The sequence below is a fragment of the Branchiostoma lanceolatum genome, chromosome 11, assembly GCF_035083965.1.
Source record: "Branchiostoma lanceolatum isolate klBraLanc5 chromosome 11, klBraLanc5.hap2, whole genome shotgun sequence".
NCBI classification, from domain to species: domain Eukaryota; kingdom Metazoa; phylum Chordata; class Leptocardii; order Amphioxiformes; family Branchiostomatidae; genus Branchiostoma; species Branchiostoma lanceolatum.
The window spans coordinates 1719629-1740657 of NC_089732.1; the positions used below are offsets into that span (position 1 = coordinate 1719629).

The window sequence follows — 21029 nt, forward strand, 5'->3', positions numbered from 1 at the left end:
GAGAATGTCTGGCTCTAAGTTTAACAAAATTCAAAATAATGAACTGTGGGAACTCTGGGATTATGTTTAAGTTGTGATAGTTTTTCAGTGACAAAGTTTATAGTAGCTGTTGTTCTCCCCCCCCCCCCCCAGTTCATTCTCACTTCCTTTTAAATGTGTCTGATTTAAATTGAATTGTATGTTTAACTTGGTTTGTTCTTCGTCTGCAATTACGATTCTTATATTGCAATATCATGCAAGACAAGGTTGTTTCTGTTTATCCAGGCATCTGAGATTCCCAGACTTACAGAAGAGCTGGCCCCCAGACAGACTCAGCGGCAGGTGGGTTTGTTGATTTGTTAGTCTTTCTATGCACCTACCGGGGTATTGAAATGTACCACTCAATGTTGACAGACAATCAAGGAAACAAATCAGCACGGTCCATCTTTTATGCTGCATCCAATTCAGTTAATCTAGATTAGAGGAATTTTCTGTACATATAATGCTTGGTTTCAAAATAAATGCCATGATGATAGAAAAGTATAATGCTTTTGTAAATGACAATCTTTTTACCAGTTAAGTTTCTTTCTAATATAAGTCAGGATGCCAATAAGGCCCAGACCTTCAATATGCAGCCCATCTTTGATTCTCACATCGAAACATATTTCAGGAGTCTGCAAGAGAGAAAGAATATTGAAGGTATCTGCAGAGGCATAAATGTCATTGACAAAGAGGACTACATTCTGCTCCCACCAGATGGATCTGAAGATGACTGACATCTTTGAAGGTCAGAATTGTTCTACAATGTGGACAGAATTCCACCTAGTTCATATTTTCATAACTTAATTGAATTTAATGATACAACAAGCTGTGAGCATCAACTTTCCTCATTATATCAACAAAAGGAAAGCCTCTTTCACTTATAATGCTTGATATATTATAACTGTCAAATAAAAGCTGTATGATTGTGATCCTTGTGTCTGAGCATTGTATTTAAAAATTATTTACTATGTATTCATTCATAGCTTGCATTATTCACTAGAATTGCAATTGAAGTATTCCTTTTATGCCTTTGTTATTATATGCCCACAATGTTAATCTAGTTGTAATGTTTCTTATATACATGTATAGCTTATGGTACGCATTCAAGGTAAATGAAGATGCTAATTTAGAATTTCCTGATTAGCTATAAGTGAGATTCAAATTCATGTGCATTTACTGCTGATATGGTCAATGTCCCATTCAATTTTTCTTATCGTTGGATGACTTTGGTCCTGAGGGTAAACCTGCCTTGCCATTGCCAAGGCTTCTTGGCAGAGACTGAGTGCTTTCTTGTAATCTTCAAGTAAGAACCCGGTTTTTCCAATGTTCTGGAGCGAGATGGCAATGTTAGGATGTGCTGTTGTCTGACCATAGATACATCTGAACATTTTCAGTACCTGTTCATGGTAGGAGATTGCTTTCCTATAATCACCCATGTCGAGCCAGGCTTCTCCCAGGTTGTTGAGTGAGGTGGCAATGCCACGATGTGCAGTATTATGACTATAGACACTCCTTCGCATCTTCAGTACCTGTTCATAGTAGCTGATAGCTTTCTTATGATCACCCACGTAAAGCCAATCCGATCCCAAGTTGTTAAGTGAACTGGCAATGTCGGTATGTGCTGTAGTCTGACCATAGATTCTCCTGCGCATCCGCAGTGCCTGTTCATGGTAGCTTATTGCTTTCCTGTGTTCACTCAAGTAATTACAGACTGATCCCAGGTTCTTAAGTAAGGTGGCGATGAGAGGATGTGGTGTACTCCGACCATAGATTTTCCTGTACATTGGCAGTGCCTGTTGAAGGTAGCTATTCGCTTTCTTGTGATCGCCTAGGTGGCTCCAGGTTGTTCCAATGTTGTTGATTGAGGTGGCAATGTCAGGATGTGCTTTGCTGTCACCATAGACCCTTCTGTACATCTGCAGTGCCTGTTCATGGTAGCTGATAGCTTTCCTATAGTTACCAAGGTGGTGCCAGGCTGACCCCATGTTGTTGAGTGAGTTGGCAATTTGGGGATGTGCTGTGCTCTGTCCACAGATACTTCTTTAGTAGTCTTCAAGATTTTCTTTCTAACCTTCATCAACGTATTTTCTTTAACTGTTCTTGTTTTTCCTTACAGTCTGAAGGAGAAGCTACCTAATGCGTTTGACGACACCTATCTGTACTGTGAGGTGGCGCACCTGTTGTCTGAGTACACCTTCTGGCTACCTGCCCGCCGCTTCATCCAGGAGCTCTTCCAAGACACCGCCTTTTCTGAGGTATGTGTGTGGACCTCTGTGAATCTTTGGCATGTTTTTCGGTGTAATAATAAATCGAGCCTGCATGTAGCTGAAAAAACTTAACTTGTTGTGGCACATTTTTTTGTTCTTATTGTCAAATATGCAATTCTTGGTATATGGCATGTGTCCTAAATGCCCCTATCCCTTGTGCTGAATGGCCTTCTACATTGTAGATATACTGTTGTCCCTGTCCCTGGTGCTGAATGCCCTTGTAGATAAACTGTTGTCCCTGTCCCTGAATGCCCTTCTAGTTATACTGTTGTCCCTGTCTCTGAATGACATTCTAGACCTACAGTTGTCCCTGGTGCTGAATAGCATTATAGATATACTGATGTCCCTGGTGCTGAATGCCTGGCCTTCTAGCTATACTGTTGCCCCTGTCCCTGGTGCTGAATGCCATTCTAGATACACTGTTGCCCCTGGTCCCTAGTGTTGGATGGCATTCTAAATAAACTGTTGTGTTAGGAACCCCTGCAGCAGTATACTATTAATCAAATAATGGATACTAACAACTTAGTCTGCTACTACACTGTAACTGCAATATGTGTTGACTTACATGTGTTTGTTTTTCATCCGTGCAGGTTTATGAGGAGGCCCGTGATCTACTGGGCATGACGACGGACACGGCGGTACACGAGACTGTACGGAGAGAGACGGAGGCGTGATCCCAGAGCTCTTCTTAAACTTACCAGGCAATACTTTACCCCTTAGGGCAACACCACATTGGTTCTCAGATGTTTTAACCTTTAGCACACTGAGGTAGCTGTTTGGCACCCAATTCGCTATTGGTTACAGAGTTAGGCAGCAGGGAGAGGGTTAAACTTACAAGGCAATACTTTACTCCTTAAGGCAACACCAGTTCATTTCCTTGTTTTTTTTTTACATTTTGAATTGAATATTTGACAAAACAACAAGATGAAAATTGAGGGCTGGGATGAAAACTTGAAGCTGACCATGGTCAGGGCCTGAAAGTTTGTTTACTATCCTCCAGTTCAGATTTATTTCTTTATAAGTCTGACAACCAATAAGATGAACTGATGTTGCCTAAAGCTCACACACACTAAAACTCATGCAGAAGCAATGGACAGCCAAAGCTTATGAGATGTTTCGTTCATTCCATGTTTAACATTCGTAACTGTATGTGTTTAGAACTGGCTTGAATCAGACCCTGACTTGCTCAATTGAATGAAGTAATGCTGTCATTCAATGACTTATGATATGTTAATACCACAGATGGAATATGATTATGAGGGTCTCTCCCCAAAAAGGGAGAGAGACTTTCAAGAGCTAGTCTAGTTAAGAAGTGTTTTAAGTCCAAACCAACAAACTCCCAAAGACTCTTTTGAAATGAAATAAGAGGGGAAAACTGGTAAAAAAAACAGCAGTTATCTCTGCACACAGATAAAATAGCCATGTGTCTGAGACAACTCTGACATTAAGCAACTTCTCATGAGGAAATGTAAGGTATGTGTTTTACTATGCCATTGGTTTTAGGACCAGAATGCTGTGCATTTGAACCAAGCACATGTGTACTAAAGAGTTGAGTTCACTCTCAAACCTGTTAGAGTCAAGCCTTGTTGAAAGAAGCCAATCAGATATTTTGTTTTTAATCACTTTTCTATTACTTGTACCATGGTTTGAGTAACAGGAAATTGTTATGCTGTTGTATGACAATGTTCAAAGGCTAGATGATAATGTTCTGAATATGTAAAGAACCATTTCCAACCTTGTATTGATAATGATCTTCTGGAACAAGGTTTCGCAACTTATCCTTATTGACCGTAGAGCGTCAAATGCTGACCAAAAGATAAAGAATCTTGAGAAGAAATTGAACGTTACTCGTGTTGTACTTCAGACTCTCCCAATGTTTGTCTAGCCGTGTTTTGAACTCGTTGACTGTCATAGAATCTACTACACTGTGGTAGGGCATTCCAGTCACTAACTACTCTAACACTGAAGGACTGACTCCTGAGCCTACCCCTTGCTAAGGGAACCTCGAGCTTATAGCAGTGCCCTCTAGTTGTCCCTTCTGTGCATCTAGTAAAGAGAGACTCAAGCTGAATCCCTTCACATCCTTTTGCCAGCTTAAACAGCTGAATCATATCACTTTTGTATCTTTGTGGTTTAACAGCATAACTCTTAACACTACCATATACAGAGAACAACAAGCTTGATAAAGTAAAGGTTAAGACTTGTAAGCATGGTAGCTGCCCTATCATGTACTTGACACCACTCCAGATGAGTTAGGAGATGGAGTTTACATGTAACTCAGGCCTTATCTGGTTCCTTCGACAAATGAGTCGAATTGGAAGAGTTGCATTTCTTGATGGTTTCATCAAGAATACAAATACCGCCTGAGCTTACTCACATATGATATATATTTGCAAGTCCCGGAATGTACAGTTCTTATAGTGTGTGGATAAACTCCTCTTCTGTTGGAAGTCTTGGAGTTTGTCCGAGTTGTAGTGTGAATAATTCCTGCTTCTCCAGCAAGAAAGTCCTGTTTTCTTCCCTCAATAGGAAGCCTGAATTCTTCCTACTTTTCCAGCAAGAAGCCCTAAATGTTCTCAAAACAGAACAGGCTTCTCAAACAGAGAAGCATGTTCTGATTTTCTATGTGCTGGGGTCCCTTGAGCCTAACCAATCGCATGACCTAGTTTTAGTGGGAACTTGCATGTTTCTTATCAACATTAAAAGGTGGTTGCTTTAAAAACATTGGCATTTACAGTAGTCCTCTTTATGAGGCCGTAAGGGGCAATGGGTTGTCATCCACTGTGTCTAGGACACGGTATTGGAAGACGGAGCTTAGTCCTCTCCTTCCATCACATTTTAACTCTGCAAACAAAGTCAGGTACCCATTTCCACCTGAGTGAAGTAAGGAAAGTTAGTGCCTTTCCCAAAAGTTTTCGGTGACATGACAGGATTCGAAAGCAGTACCTCTGGGTTCTGGGCCAAATACTAGTCTCTACCAGACTAACCACGCCGGCTATAGGGAGAATATTTGCCAGGAGGGTTTGGCCTCCACAGGGTTCCATTTGCATGGGATATGTTAATCTTACCGTGGACTGACTCTCCTGGCCAATTATTCCCTTTTTTGCCGACTTCTACGATCCGTACCCCCGTAGGAAGGCCTGGTGGAGGCTAGCCAAACACAGATCTTATGCCACACGACTCCACAGGCATCAACTATATTTTTGTCAGAATTTACAACTGTACAACAGGATTATATGTTAGGGGCATGCTTTTGTTTAGGTATGCTGACATTGTTATTCTAACTGATTGTAGTACTTGAAAAAGTTATTAAAAATGTTTTTTTTTTATATTGAGGAGATTCTAATTCATTTGCAGCTACTGATGATCTGGGCAATGTTCCTTTCAGTTCCTTTTATCAATGGATGACTTTTGTCCTGTGGGAATATCTGCCTTGCAATAGCTAAGGCTTCTTGCCAGAGACTGAGTGCTGTCCTGTGGTCATCAAGATGGTACCAGGCTGTCCCCAGGTTGTTGAGTGAACTTACAATGTGAGGATGTGCTTTACTCTTACCATGGATACACCTTAACATCTGCAGTGCCTGCTCATGGTATCTGATTGCTTTCCTACAATCACCCGCATTACACCAGGCTGTCCCCAGATTGATAAGTAAGGTGGCAATGGCAGGATGTGGTGTACTCTGACCATAGATACTCTTTTTCATCTGCAGTGCCTGTTCATAGTAGCTGATTGCTTTCCCACAATCATCCATATTACGCCAGGATACCCCCAGGTAATCCAGTGAGGTTGCAATGTCAGGATGTGCTGTACTCTGACCATAGATACTCTTCTGCATCTGCAGTGCCTGTTCTTGGTAGCCGATTGCTTTCCTGTATTTACCCAGATGATGCCAGGCTACCCCCAGGCGGTTCAGTGATTTGGCAATGTCAGGATGTTCTGTAGCCTGACCATGGATACTCCTGCACATCTGCAGTGCCTGTTCGTAGTAGCTGATTGCTTTCCTGTAATCACCCAGGTCACTCCAGGCTGCCCCTAGGCACTTCAGGGAGGTCGTAATTTCAGGATGTGGTGTACTCTTACCATAGAGAATCCTGCCCATCTGCAGTGCCTGTTCGTAGTAGCTGATCGCTCTCCTGAAATCACTCAGCTCACTCCAGGCTCCTCCCAGGTTGATGAGTGAGATGGCAATTTCAGGATGTGTTGTACTCTGACCATAGATGCTCCTGCGCATTTGCAGTGCCTGTTCATGGTAGCTGATCGCCCTGCTGTACTCACCCAGATGGGTCCATTCAGACCCCAAGTTGTTAAGTGAGGTGGCAATGTAACGATGTGCTGTACTCTGACCATAGATACTTCTGTACATCTGTAGTGCCTGTTCCATGTAGCTGATTGCTCTCTTGTGTTCACCCAGATGGCCCCATACTCCCCCCAAGGTGTTGAGTGAGGTGGCAGTGTCAGGATGTGGCGTTATCTTACCATAGAGATTCCTGTATATTTGTAATGCCTGTTCACAGTACTTGATAGCTTCCCTGTAATCGCCCAGTTTACTGCAGGCTAACCCCAGGTTGTTAAGTGCTCCTGCAATGACAGGATGTGCTGCACTTTGACCATAGATTCTCTTGTACATCTGCAGCGCCTGTTCATAGTAGCTAAATGCTCTCCTGTAATCACCTAGTTCATACCATTCTCCCCCCAGGTTGTTGATTGATGCTGCAATATCAGGCTGTACTGAAGTCTGACCATAGATACTCCTGTGCATCTGCAGTGACCGTTCATAGTAGCTGATAGCTTCCCTGTAATTACCCAGGTGACTGCAGGCTAACCCCAGGTTGTTGAGTGAGGTGGCAATGACATGATGTGCTATACCATAGATACTCTGTTCCATCTGCAGTGCCTGTTCATAGTAGCTGATTGCTTTTCTGTAATCACCCAGCTTGTGCCAGGCCCACCCCAGGTGGCTGAGTGAGGAGGCAATGTTTTTATTTGATGTGCCCTGACCATAGATACTCTTGTGCATCTGCAGTGCCTGTTCAAGGTAGCTGACTGCTTTTGTGTAATCACCCAGCTCACTCCAGACTGCCCCTAGGTTGTTGAGTGAGTCGGCAATGTCAGGATGTGCTGCATCCTGACTATGGACACTTCTGAGCATCTTCAGTGCCTTTTCTTGGTAGCTAATACTTTTCCCATGATCACCTGCCATGTGATAAGCCAATGAAATGCCATTTAGCAGCGTCATATTATATCTATTGTCAGTACCATCAGCTTTCGTCAAGGCCTCGTAATAGCAGCTGATAGCCTGCTCATATTTGTACAAACCACAGTACATCACTCCTCGTACCATTGGGGAATCTTCGTAGAAATCAGGGAATGGATAAAGAACAGACTTCTTGTCAGACAATTCCTTCAGAATAATTTTCAGCGGAACTGCTGTATAATAATATCTGAAAAGCTGTTGCTCATTCTGTAGATGGAAAACTGGTATTAATGCACTTGTTTGTAATTCAACATTGGTCTTTTTCGATGATTTCTGTCTATGCAGTGCTCTTTCCATTGAGCCCAAAGCTGACAAGTTTTCCTTCTGTCCACCATTTGCAATGTAGGTTCTGAGCCTGAGTTCTGCTGAGATGCTGGTAAGCACTGTCAGGTGGTGTGCATTGTTGGGGCTGATCACTTGTTGGTTTTTCATTTCTTCAATTGTTTTCCAAACTGTAGTAGGCATAATGTGTGAAAACAATGCCAAGTAGTCCACTGCTACAGCTGGAAAGCGATAAATTTCTTTCTTAACATCAATCAGCCTTGCTGTAACTGTTTGCTCACTACTATAGGTTTTCATATCCTCCTTCATTGTCTCCTGTGCCAGTTGTTGAGCCAGTTTCCCTCTTTCAGCTTGCAGTATCTTCCCTGTGATGTCCATGTATGTGTCAATCAAATCCTGGTCCCCTGTTATCAGGCATGGGTTTCTCAGGATAGTGGCAAGGTGATATCCTTCCTTCAGGTGCAGTGTGACATCATTTTGTAGTTTGGAAACCATGTTTTCTGGGGTGCAAATGAGTTCACTGAGTGGTTTGTCCAATGTTCCCTGCCTGCCCAGTGGAGTCTTGCTTGCCTTTGGCATGGAGCCATCAAATGCAAACCCACGAGTTGTAACAGAGTCATAGAACCAGTCATCCCCAGAGTAGAAGTCATTGAGGGATTTTATTCCCAGTGCTGGGAGAATGGTTTCTCCCAGGTTGACTACTTTGAGGTGTAGATAGTGGGTGAGGTTGCGGAAATACCCAAGACATTCCTTACTTTCTTTTTCTACCAAGATTGCAAACTCCAGGTCTGAGTATGGAGTTACCAGTCCTGTAGCCTGTGAACCCAAACCTATCAGGGCATACTTACAGGGAGGGGGACCCATTAACCCAATACACTCTTCTACAAGCAGGCTGATGAACTCCTTTCTTTGTTGTGCAATGTTCTCAAACAAGTGCCTGACAGCCTGAGCTCGTTTTGCCTCTATCTCTATGACACATGGGTCGTCCTCATCATGTACATAGGGATCCAGCTGCTGGTCAATGGTTTCCATCTCCAGTTTGATCTGGTCCCGCATCTCCTTTAACTGTTTCTTATGTTTTTCTGTGTTGTCTAGGCTTACCTGGTAATTGACTTCTAAGACACATTTAAGAAATGAACCCCCTACTTCTTTAATAGCTGTTGCTAAGTTACCATTGAGGACTTGATCCTCTGACCTGGCTATTGCTGCATTGTATAGTGCTGCAGCTTTGACAAAGTCTCCCCCGTCTCCTGTCTGCTGACCTCGCTTACTGTAGACATCCCCCAACTTGCACAGGGGCTCCACCTCTCTCTGGTACTGCTGGGCTGTGGGGTCTAGGAAGGAAGAGCTTAGTGTTTGACAAATTTTTGGTACTCTAAATGATAAGCTATTGTGGGCTAGGTTTTTGCCTTCTGAAATTGTATCTTAAGTTTGTTACATTTTGTATCTTAGGAGTACATGACTTGTATATCATATTCAGCGAATTTCCAGGATAAACTTTGCGATTCCATTTGCTGTACACTCTGTACATGTTTGTTACTTTAAAAAGTACCAACATGTACATAGCATGTCTCGTACATTTTTGTATTGCCGTACTGCAGTCTGAATCATTTTAATGATGTCCCTATCTAAATAATCTGAGCATTGCATAATGCTCATCTGATAATTAGTTTCTCCCTTACCTCTCACATGTACCGTCTTGAGTGCAGCTGCAAAGTGCTGCTCTGCTGAGTCCAGGTCTGCCCTGGCAAGGGAGGAGTCACCCTCCTTAAGGCGGTCTTTGTACAGTCTTGAAATGAAAAACAACAATTTTTGGTGTTGCTTAATATAGACTAATTATAAATAATCCATTGACATGAGTATAACTTAAGATACAGAATATCAGGTCAGCAAAGAACAACAGAGCAGTGCCGTCTGATTCTGTCGATTTGCTGTAAAACCAACAAAATGGTGCACCAAGTTGGAATTATTTTGTTATTAGCAGAATTAGATTACCAGTTAATAGAGTCAGCTCATTTTTATGTCAACAATGTAAAGCTAATAATATAGTGTTCCCACCTGTCTGGATGGAGATGATGGTCCTGAATGATGTCAGTTCCCGGAGTGATCATGACGTCCCCACACTGTTGCTCCATGTCTGGTCTTCTTTCTCTTTCTCTTGGTTTATTTGGTGATGGTTTCTGCAGTATTTAAGCCATATTCATCCACATTATTTTGCTATGTATATACAGATAACGTTGGATAATAAACACATGAATATAAAATACTAGTATGTAAATGCACTTTACATGTATGTACACATAGTCTTTAAGTTAGTAGTACAAGTAGAAGCAGCATGATATTTGGCCATTGCAGCTTTTACATAACCCCAAATACTAGAACTGATTAAATGTTTCTAAAAAATATTGTATGTATATATTAGCCATATTGTTTCACAATACAGTTGATAGAGAGAGAGAGAGAAAGTAGCAAAAGAGAAAGCAGAAAAGATAATACATAATACATGATTGTTTTATATAGAGAGAACTACATTCTACTACCTTTTTCACCGCTTCCCTGATCTTGTCCATGTATCTGATGCGATGTTCCAGTGTCAGTTTTGTCTCAGGATCCCCACATGTTGTCAGGGCCTTGTTGTACATGGCGGCTGCCTTGGGGAACTGGGACACATCAGAGGTTTTCTTGCCTTCCTCAAGGTAGAGATCTCCAAGTGATTTTAGAATCTCAAGTTCCAAGAACATATCGCTGTTACTGACTGCCTTCACTAACATTTCTGTGTAAGTCTCCTCAATAGAATGCCATTTTCTAACACCTCTGTCCAGTTTGTCACAGATTTCTGCCACCCTTACGGCATTACTGTCAGCAGTACCCCAGTAGTCTGGTGACAACCATAGGAAGTGTGGAGTGTACCCCTGCAGCAGTTGTCTGGAGAGTTTCTCCATGTAGCCGATACGATGTTCCAGTGTCTGTCCCATGTCTGGATCTGTGCAACGCAGTAGGGCAGCAGCATACAGGGCAGCAGCCTTGTCAATCTCTGCTGAATCTTTACTGAGCTTGGCTTTCTGAAGATGCAGGTCACCAAGACTTTTCAGGACTTCCACCTCCATAAGGTGATCCTTTCCAAGAATGGTTTCTCTCAGTGCCTGTCCATAGCCAAATTCTTGTCCATGTTGACTCTTGAGGCCCAGCTCCAAGTTCTGTAGCTTGTTTACTAGGCTGGTCATATTGATGTCAGACATTATCCCCTTTTTTATTATCCCAATGATTTGCCTTTAATAAAAGAGAAAACACATTTTAGGTGACTGATATGTTCCTTTATGATATGATTGTATGCACGAGTGCACATTTTTGCTTTCCCCTAAGAAAGCCAACTGTTGTTTTGGGTGTGTCATGCCTTATAACACTGTGCGCCAACAGTCTTTTGTAGGCACCTATTTGCATGGCTTGAATATACAATATGCCCCAATGGAACTGAATAGCCACTAACTTACATTATGAATGGCACTGCAGGATTTTCCATTGCATCATGCCTAGTCAAAAGTCTTTTGTGTGTAGTGAAAGGTCACTGTCACTATTTATACGGTGCATGGGGCTTTCCATGCCTACGTTGACAACATTCTGTGTACCTGTGCAGCAGTCTTAAGTGTACCACTGTTACCTGATATGATGTTTACATCAAGGTTGCTGGGCTCAGTGAATGTCCAACACACTTGAACACGGGGTCGTATTCACATTGTAAGAGCCAACTTAGAAAGAACATCTCAGAGTCTTCATATTCATGTCTGAATAAATTTTGTTAACATGTGGTCTTTGCTAGGTCTGTTGTGTACTTAAAATTGTAATGCATGACAATACTACATCAAATTTTATAGTTAAGCATTAGGCATGCCTGAGCCATTTGTTTCAGTAGACTAGCAGCCGCAGGTCATGTTTCAGAAACCCCTGTAGCATGGTAACCTGTCAGGAATAGAAGTCTTGTTAATGTCTAAATCTCACCTGGATGTCTGAGACGTGTCTAAATCTCACCTGGATGTCTGAGACTTGTCTAAATCTCACCTAAATGTCTGAGACTTGCCTAAATCTCACCTAAATGTCTGAAACATTTCTAAATCTCACCTGGATGTCTGAGACTCCACAGCTGTGAACCTGCCTGGGTAGGGACTTGTCTGTTTCTCCCTGTGCTGGCAAGAGTTCTGGGTTTTACTTCTGAATTTTACTGTGCCGCTCCTGGGACTTTCCACTGAGTCATGCCTAAAGTAATAATGTCAACAGTCTTTTGTGTACCTGGGTAAATAGCAACCTTGGACTGAAAGGCCCTTTATTACCTGGTGTGTTTACACTACGGCTCACTTGGTCTCTGTGAATGTTAGGCATACATATTAGGCCATGGGGAACATGCACAGTTTAACGGCCCGGTCAAAAAGAGAACAGCTATATATTACCTGTCCCCATGTTTCATGTCTGAATAGTTCCTGTTAATAATTCTGACATTTGCTGGGTCTATTTTATACTTAAAAGTTTGTAATGCATGGATTGTTATTTTTTACAAGAATTTGACAATATCATAGAGTTATTTATTTATCATTATTAAATTTTCAAACACCTGGATGGCTCTGCTGAGCTCTGTGAAGTTGTTTTTAAGGGGGTCCAGTCTAAAGAAACACACGTAAGATTCAACATTCTTTGATTGAAGTATACACAAAGAATACAAGTAAATTTCAACAGATTGTAACATATTAAGTAACACATGACAGGGTTTTGAAAAGTTAGTTAAGCACTTATGTCTAGGAATGCCTGTTCCATTGTTAACATGTTATAGTAGACACTTAAGCAGCCACAGGTCATGTTTAGCGAACCCTTTGAGTCTTGTAAAACCTATCAGGAATCAATGTCTTATTAAGTTATTGCCTCCATAAATGGTGATTATATTTTAGGCAGTGTTTGCATGCCTGTCTCTTTGTCACCAAGATAGGAACTGTCAGATGGATGGATTGGTTTCATATTTGGTTGTGCCACAAAAATGGAACTGATTAGATCTTTGGCCCTCTGGCATTTTTTTTGTACTGCAGTGGAACTTTTGGTTTTGATATATTGATATGTAAACCTTACCTTGATGGCTGAGGTTCCACACCTTGTCGAGATTTGCCTGTTTCTCCCCGTATATATATATATTATATAGTAGTGAGATCTCTGACTTAGGTGGCCTTGTGTTGTTGTTGGGATTTTCCATTGAGTCACACCTCAGCCTGCTGTCCTTTTTATAGCTTAGTAAATACCAAGCTATTGATTACCCTGCATTGTACATGTTTTCACCTCTGGAGCTGCAATACCTTTATATTCTGACAGGTGGCATCAAGCCTGCAGGTGTTTGCAGTACGGCAGTACCCTATGTCATAAGCTAAGAATTGTATTTTCTAAGTTTGTACCATCTAATTTGTTTCTTTGTTCTTTTTCAGGAAGTATAATCCGCTGTATGAGGAGACTTGAGGAGTTGACGCAAAAAAATATGCCACACTGAGAAGGCCATCGGGAACACCGAGCTAGTTTGATGACGGTAAATTTTCTGTATACTAGTAGATATGATTATACCGTTACATTGACGTGGCTTGGAAGATGTATCGTGCACAAGATGATGTGCAAGTGACGTCACAGGAAATGTTTCTAAAATGTGAGTTGTGAAGCCCTGGATGAAAGGAAACTAGTCGAGTAAACATTACACTGATCTTGATTTTACTTATTTAATAAGAAATTTCTGTTTCTTTAAGCTTTTTCTAATGTTAACACCTACACATGACAAAAACAGTAATCCTTATAGTCCTCATCATCTGCACTACTTTTATCATACCGAATATATCAATGTTATATTCTTCAGAATAAGCCAGGAAAAGCTGTGAACATGAAATTTATTTGCAATATACCTGTTGATAATTTTGTTCTCCTCATCATTGCAACACGTGTCATATCCCTTTTTAACAATGTTTGAATAAAAGCTAAAAAAACAGATGGCATTTAAAACTGTCACTGATCATAAAGAACAAGACTATACTGCTATGGGAATGAAGCAGTGTTTTCTTCCTGCTTTTCTTCAGGTATGATGACATTGTTAGAGTCTACATAATACATGATTGTGTGAGATAATGAATTAAATCTTGAATATTGAGGAGATTCTAATTTATTTGAGGCTACTGATGATCCAGGCAATGTTTCTTTCAATTGCTTTTATCGATGGATGACTTTTGTCCTGAGGGTAAACCTGTCTTGCCATAACCAGGGCTTCTTGGCAGAGACTGAGTGCTCTGCTATGATCACCAAGGTAGCACAATGTCAACCCCAGGCCGGTCAGTGATTTGGCAATGTGAGGATGTGCTGTACTCTGACCATGGATCATCCTGTACATCTGTAGTGCCTGTTCATAGTATGTAATTGCTGCCTTGTAATCACCAAGGTTACACCAAGCTTCCCCTAGATTGGTGAGTAATGCAGCAATGTAAGGATGGGCTGAATTCATACCATAGATACTCCTGTACATCTGCAATGCCTGTTCATGGTGGCTGATAGCTTTCCTGTAATAACCCAGGTTATCACAAGCTGTTCCCAGGTTGTTGAGTAAGATGGCAATGTTTGGATGTGGTGTACTCTGACCATGGATATTCCAGCGCATCTGCAGTGCCTGTTCATAGTAGCTGATTGCTTTTCTGTAATCACCCAGGTCGAACCAGGCTGTCCCCAGGTTGTTGAGTGAGTTGGAAATGTGAGGATGTGGTGTGCTCTGTCCATAGATACTCCAGTTCATCTGCAGTGCCTGTTCATGGTAGCTGATAGCTTTCCTATTATTACCCAGGTCACTCCAGGTTGACCCAATGTTGTTAAGTGACAGGGCAATGGCAGGATGCGCTGTACTCTGACCATATATACTCCTGCGCATCTCCAGAGCCTGTCCTTGGTAAGTGATAGCTTTCCTGTAATCACCCAGGTTATACCAGGCTACCCCCAGATTGTTGAGTGAGGTGGCAATTTCAGGATGTGCTGTATTCTGACCATAGATGCTCCTTCTCATCTGTAGTACCAGTTCATGGTAACTGATAGCTTTCCTATAATCACCCAGGTTACCCCAGGTTTCCCCTAGCTTGTTGAGCGTGAAGGCAATGTCAGAATGTGCAGTACTCTTACCATGGATGCTCCTGTACATCTGCAGTGCCTGTTCATAGTAGCAGATTGCTTTCCTGTCATCACCTAGACCACTCCAGGCTGACCCCAGGTTGTGGAGTGTGGCAGCAATGTCAATATGTGGTGTACTCTGACCATAGATAAGCCTGCACATCTGTAGTGCCTGCTCATTGTAGCTGGTAGCTTCCCTATAATCACCCTGGTGTTGCAAGGCCTTCCCCTTGTTGTGGAGTGTCCTGACAATGTCGGGATGTGCTGTACTCTTACCATGAATACTCCTAAACATCTGCAGTGCCTGTTCAGAATGGCTGACTGCTTTTCTGTAATCACCCAGGTTAAGACACAATCCTCCCAACCTGTCCAGTGAGGTGGCAATGTCAGGATGTGCTGTACTTTTACCATAGAAGGTCCTGTATATCTGCAGTGCCTGTTCCTGTTGGCTGATTGCTTTTCTGTGTTCACCCAGGAGGTTCCAGACTATCCCCAGGTTGTCAAGTGACTGGGCAATGGCAAGATGTGTTGTATTCTCACCATAGATACGCTTGCGCATCTCCAGTGCCTGTTCATGGTAGCTGATTGCTTTCCTGTAATCATCCAGGTCTCTCCAGGCACTCCCCAGGTTGTTTAGTGTTGTGGCAATTTCAGGATGTGCGGTACACTGACCATAGATACACCTGAATATCTGCAGTGACTGTTCATAGTAGCTGATTGCTTTCCTGCAATCACCTAGGTCACTCCAGACTGACCCCAGGTTGTTGAGTGAGATTGCAATGGCAGGATGTGCTGTACTCTGACCATAACTAATCGTGTACATCTTAAGTGCCTGTTCATGGAAGCTAGTAGCTTTCTTGTAATACCCAAGGTCCCTCCAGGATGTCCCAAGATTGTTTAGTGTTGTGGCGGTCACAGGATGTGCAGTGTTCTTACCATAGATACTCTTGTCCATCTGTAGTGCCTGTTCATGGTAGGTGATTGCTGTCCTGTGATCGCCCAGATCATGCCAGGCTTCCCCCAGGTTGGTGAGTGAGCTGGCAATGTCATGATGTGGTGTAGTCTGTCCATAGATACCCCTCTCCATCTGCAGTGCCTGTTCATAGTAGCTGATTGCTTTTCTTTGATTGCCCAGCTTGTGCCAGGCTATCCCCAGGTTGTTAAGTACTATTGCAAGTTTTGGATGTGCTGTACTCTGGCCATAGATACCTCTACACATCTGCAGTGCCTGTTCATTGTAATTGATTCCATTTCTGTGATCACCTGTCCCCTGATAAGCAATTGCAATATCAATCAATAGCAGCAATTTCTCTATTTCAGTGTCATCAGCTTTCTTCTGAGCCTCCTGATAGCAGCTGATAGCCTGCTCATATTTACATAACTCGGCGTACATCACTCCTTTTACTCTTGGGGAATTGTCATAGAAATCAAAGGTTAGGTTAAGAAGTGATTCTTTTGTAGACCATTCTTTCAGAACACTTTTCAGAGGAACTACTGTGTAATAGTATCGGAAAAGCTGTTGGTCATTTGGTAGATGGAAAACCGGTGCTATAATTGCACTTCTGTGTGGGGATGAATCCTTTCCATGCAATGTTGTTTCCATTGAGGCCAAAGCCGACAGGTTTTCCTTCTGTCCCCCATTTGCAATGTAGGTTCTGAGCCTGAGTTCTGCTGAGATGCTAGTAAGCACTGTCAAGTCATGTGCAATGTTGGGGCTAATCACTTCTTGGTTTTCCATGTCCTCTATTGTTTTCCAAACTGTAGTAGGCATAATGTACACATGTGAAGACAGTGCAATATAGTCCACTGCTACAGATGGGAAGCGATAAATTTCTTTCTTAACATCAATCAGCTTTGCTGTAACTGCTTGCATATTACTGTTACAGTAGGTTTTTATATCTTCCTTCATTGTCTCCTGTGCCAGTTGTTCGGCCATTTTCCCTCCATCAGCTTGTAGTATATTTGCTGTGATGGCCTTGTATGTTCCCATCAAATCCTGGTCTCCCGCTATCAGGCATGGGTTTCTCAAAATAGTGGCAAGGTGATATCCTTCCTTCAGGTAAAATGTGGCATCATTCTGTAGTTTTGAAACCATGTTTTCAGGGGTGCAGATGAGTTCACTTGTTGGTTCATTCAAAGTTCCCTGTCTGCCCAGTGGAGTCTTGCTTGCCTTTGGCATGGAACCATCAAATGCAAACCCACGAGGTGTAACAGAGTCATAGTACCAGTCATCAAGTGGATTCTCTGAGTAGAATTCGTTGAGAGATTTTATTCCCAATGCTGGGAGAATAGTTTCTCCCAGGTTGACCACCTTGAGGTGTAGATAGTGGGTCAGGTTGCGGAAATATACCAGAAATTCTTCACTTTCTTCTTCTACCAAGATGGCAAACTCCAGGTCTGAGTATGGAGTTACCAGTCCTGTGGCCTGTGAACCCAAACCTATCAGGGCATACTTACAGGGAGGGGGACCCATTAACCCAATACACTCTTCTACAAGCAGGCTGATGAACTCCTTCCTTTGTTGTGCAATGTTCTCGAACAACTGTCTGACAGCCTGAGCTCGTTTTGCCTCTATCTCTCTGACACATGGGTCGTCCTCATCATGTACGTAGGGATTCAGCTGCTGGTCAATGGTTTCCATCTCCAGCTTGATCTGGTCTCGCATCTCCTTCAGCTTCTTCTTGTGCTTTTCTGTGTTGTCTTGGCTCACATTGTGATGAATATTTAAGACACAAATAAGAAATGACATGTCTACTTCTCTAATAGTTTTTGCTATGTTACCATTGAGGGCTTTGTTCTTTGACCTGGCTATTGCTGCATTGTAGAGTGCTGCTGCTTTGACAAAGTCTCCCCCGTCTCCTGTCTGCTGACCTCGCTTACTGTAGACATCCCCCACCTTGCACAGGGGCTCCACCTCTCTCTGGTACTGCTGGGCTGTGGGGTCTGGGAGAAAGAATTTGTTGTTTGGCAAATAACCTTAAGTCTATCTTTTGGTACTGGATACAACTACTGTAGGTATCCTATCTAAAAGAAATATTGCAGACACTTTATCCACGCATATTGTTTGATACACAGTAATATCATTGTCAACATGATCCTGAATTGTGGTCTTGCAATAAGCAATCAGGCTTTCATTTACTCATTAGAATTATTCTAGGCAAATTACGGAACTTAAAAGCACCATACGGTACTACATGGCTGTCTGTTATATAAACCAATTCTAAGCATATCATCTACTTCTTAGCATAATGTTCACCTCACTTGGTTTCTCTTACCTTTTACATGTACCGTCTTGAGTGCTGCTGCAAAGTGCTGCTCTGCTGAGTCCAGGTCTGCCCTTGCAAGGGAGGATTCACCTTCCTTAAGGCTGTCATTGTACTGCCTTTGAATGAAACGCAATGGTTTAGGGTATTGTAGGTAGACATGCATTGGCACACTTGAACATTATCATTCTAAAATAGTGAATATCACATTAGTGACACTGTTATCAAGCAAGCCAATGAAACCACATATTTCTACTTGAATTATCACAACAAAATTACACCAAGGCTGACTCATATTGCAGTTATTGTTCTATCTGCAGAAATCAGGTCACTTATGGATTTAGATTTTTCTCATTTCAAGGTTCTCATAAATGAAGTTCCTAGTAACGTTTCCCCACCTTGTTATGTCTAGATGTTGGTCCTGAATGATGTCAGTTTTTGTGGTGTTCCTTGACTGGGACTCCATGCATGGTCTTCTTTTTCTTTGTTTCTTTATTGTTGGTTTCTGCATAATTCAAGACCGATTGTCAACATCTGTATTTATCTAATTGTTCATGGTTGTGTGTGTGTGTGTGTGTGTTTATAGCTTGAGCATGTTTATGCTTGCTTTTGTGTGCATGTTCTTGCATAATGCTTGTAAGTGCATGCGTGTGCGTGCGTGCGGGTGTATGTGTGTGTGTACATGTATTACAGTGTATTTGTGTTCGTTTGTGTGTATGTGTTTGTGAGTGTGTATACAAGACTGTGTGTATATGACTTTTGGATCAATGTGCATTTCGTATGTGTGTGCAAGTGTGCATAATGTGCACATGTGCGAGTGTGAGTGTACAGTGATGATATATCATATCCATGTCTAATTTGCATTTAGTGTGGTACCATGTGATGTTGGGCTTTAGAGTAGTTTAACACATTATAAATTGCCTAAGCTGACTAGAATACATCACAATTGCTAAATAAAACTACTGGTAACCTTTTCCAACTCTTCCCTGATCCTCTCCATGTATCTGATGCGATGTTCTAGAGTTGGTTTTGTCCCCGGATCCCCACATCTTGTCAGGGCTTTGTTGTACATCGCAGCTGCCTTGGAGAACTGGGATACATCAGAGGTTTTCTTGCCTTTCTCAAGATAGAGGTCCCCAAGTGACTTTAGAACTGCAAGCTCCAAGAACAAGTCACTTTTCCTTATAGCTGTCACTAATGTCTCTGTGTAAGTCTGTTCAACAGAGTTCCAGGGTTTACCGACTCTCTTGTCTAGTTTTGCACAAATCTCTGCCACCCTTAAGACATTACTGTCAGCAGTACCCCAGTAGTCTGGTGACAACCACCGGAAGTGTGGAGTGTACCCCTGCAGCAGTTGTCTGGAGAGTTTCTCCATGTAGCCGATACGATGTTCCAGTGTTTGTCCCATCTCTGGATCTGTGCAGCGCAGTAGGGCAGCAGCATACAGGGCAGCAGCCTTGTCAAACTCTGCTGAGTCTTTACCCAGCTTGCCCTTTTGAAGATGCAGGTCTCCAAGACTTTTCAGGACTTCCACTTCCATAGAGTTCCTTGGAAATAATTGCTTCTCGCAGTGCTTGTCCATACCTGACTTCTTTGCCATGTTGACTGTTGCAGGATAACTCCAAGTTCTGTAGCATGTTAAAGGCCAGGCTGCTCATATTGATGTCAGTCATTCTCCCTTTTTTATTATCCCAATGATCAGCCTTTGATAAAAGAGAAAACACATTTTAGGTGACTGATACATGTATGTTCCTCTATATGACATGATTGTATGTTCCAGTGCACATTTTTGCTTCCCCCTAAGCAAGCCAGCTGTTGTTTTGGTCTGTTGCTTCAACTGAGTCTTTTGTATGCTCCTTTTCGTATGACTTGGATTGTACAAAAATGTACAATATGCCCCCATGGAGCTCTAAGGCAACTTACATTATGGCACTCTTTGACAACATTCTGTGTACTCGTTCAGCAGTCTTTAGTGTACCACTTGTTACCGGATATGATGTTTACATCAAGGTTACTGGGCTTCGTAAATGTCCTGGCACACTAATGTGGAAATATTCACACTGTAAAAACCAACTTAGAAAGAAAATCTCTTCATATTTCATGTCTAAATAATTTTTTTTGACATGTGGTCTTTGCTATATATATAGGTCTGTTGTTTTCTTTCAAACTTGTAATGCATAACAATACTACAACAACATTTATTTAGTTAAGCGTTAGGCATGCCTGAGCTCTTTATAACAATTCTGCTCCACTCGACTAAGCGCAGCCACAGGTTTCAGTAAGCCCAAACCTGCCCGGAATAGAAGTATTGTTTTGTCTAAATGTCACCTGTATGTCTGAGATGTGTCTAAATATCACATGTAGGTCTGAGACGTGTCTAAATATCACCTGTATGTCTGAGATGTGTCTAAATATCACATGTAGGTCTGAGACGTGTCTAAATATCACCTGTATGTCTGAGACTCACCTGGATATCTGAGACGTGTCTAAATATCACCTGTATGTCTGAGACTCACCTGGATGTCTGGGACGTGTCTTAATCTCACCTGGATGTCTGAGAATCCACAGCTGTGAACCTGCCTGGGTAGAGACAATGCCTGGGTAGAGACTCTGACAAAACTCCCTGCTTCACTTCTGGGTTTTTCCCTTTGACTCAGATGGGACTTTCCACTACGTCATGCCTTAAACATTGTGTGTAAACAGTCTTTTGTGTGAACAAACTATGCCCCAGGGCACAGTAAAGGCCTTATTTGTTTATGCCACGGTTCACTGGATTCACTCAT

General features: G+C 42.2%; 3 protein-coding genes across 3 annotated transcripts; all 3 read right to left on the reverse strand.

Moving 5' to 3' along the window:
• Window positions 1-414: 414 nt before the first annotated feature.
• LOC136444342 (uncharacterized) lies at window positions 415-9975 on the reverse strand. The gene is made up of 3 exons (XM_066441853.1): window positions 9884-9975; window positions 9508-9614; window positions 415-9159 (listed from the first exon to the last, which is right to left on the reverse strand). Exons 1-3 carry the CDS (start codon window positions 9958-9960, stop codon window positions 5636-5638), a joined length of 3708 nt encoding a protein of 1235 aa, XP_066297950.1. The 5' UTR covers window positions 9961-9975; the 3' UTR covers window positions 415-5635.
• Window positions 9976-9988: 13 nt separating this feature from the next.
• Window positions 9989-12070, reverse strand: LOC136445048 (uncharacterized). The gene is made up of 3 exons (XM_066442896.1): window positions 11942-12070; window positions 10366-11095; window positions 9989-10042 (listed from the first exon to the last, which is right to left on the reverse strand). The coding sequence occupies exons 2-3, from the start codon at window positions 11062-11064 to the stop codon at window positions 9989-9991; spliced, it is 753 nt and encodes a 250-aa protein (XP_066298993.1). The 5' UTR covers window positions 11065-11095; window positions 11942-12070.
• Window positions 12071-13945: 1875 nt separating this feature from the next.
• LOC136445055 (uncharacterized) lies at window positions 13946-19846 on the reverse strand. The gene is made up of 4 exons (XM_066442907.1): window positions 19217-19846; window positions 18645-18751; window positions 18259-18365; window positions 13946-17926 (listed from the first exon to the last, which is right to left on the reverse strand). Exons 1-4 carry the CDS (start codon window positions 19844-19846, stop codon window positions 13998-14000), a joined length of 4773 nt encoding a protein of 1590 aa, XP_066299004.1. The 3' UTR covers window positions 13946-13997.
• Between the last annotated feature and the right edge of the window lie 1183 nt (window positions 19847-21029).

Excerpts from the sequence above, each read along its gene's own strand:
- LOC136445048 (XM_066442896.1), bottom strand. The coding sequence starts at position 11,064 with ATGTCTGACATCAATATGACCAGCCTAGTAAACAAGCTACAGAACTTG. Across the intron at positions 10,043-10,365 it reads TCAGGGAAGCGGTGAAAAAG|CAAAATAATGTGGATGAATA; the intron begins GTAGTAGAATGT and ends GTATATACATAG.
- LOC136444342 (XM_066441853.1), bottom strand. The coding sequence starts at position 9,960 with ATGGAGCAACAGTGTGGGGACGTCATGATCACTCCGGGAACTGACATC. Across the intron at positions 9,615-9,883 it reads CATCATCTCCATCCAGACAG|ACTGTACAAAGACCGCCTTA; the intron begins GTGGGAACACTA and ends TTTCATTTCAAG. Across the intron at positions 9,160-9,507 it reads CAAGACGGTACATGTGAGAG|ACCCCACAGCCCAGCAGTAC; the intron begins GTAAGGGAGAAA and ends CTTCCTTCCTAG.
- LOC136445055 (XM_066442907.1), bottom strand. The coding sequence starts at position 19,846 with ATGGCAAAGAAGTCAGGTATGGACAAGCACTGCGAGAAGCAATTATTT. Across the intron at positions 18,366-18,644 it reads CAACATCTAGACATAACAAG|GCAGTACAATGACAGCCTTA; the intron begins GTGGGGAAACGT and ends TTTCATTCAAAG. Across the intron at positions 17,927-18,258 it reads CAAGACGGTACATGTAAAAG|ACCCCACAGCCCAGCAGTAC; the intron begins GTAAGAGAAACC and ends TCTTTCTCCCAG.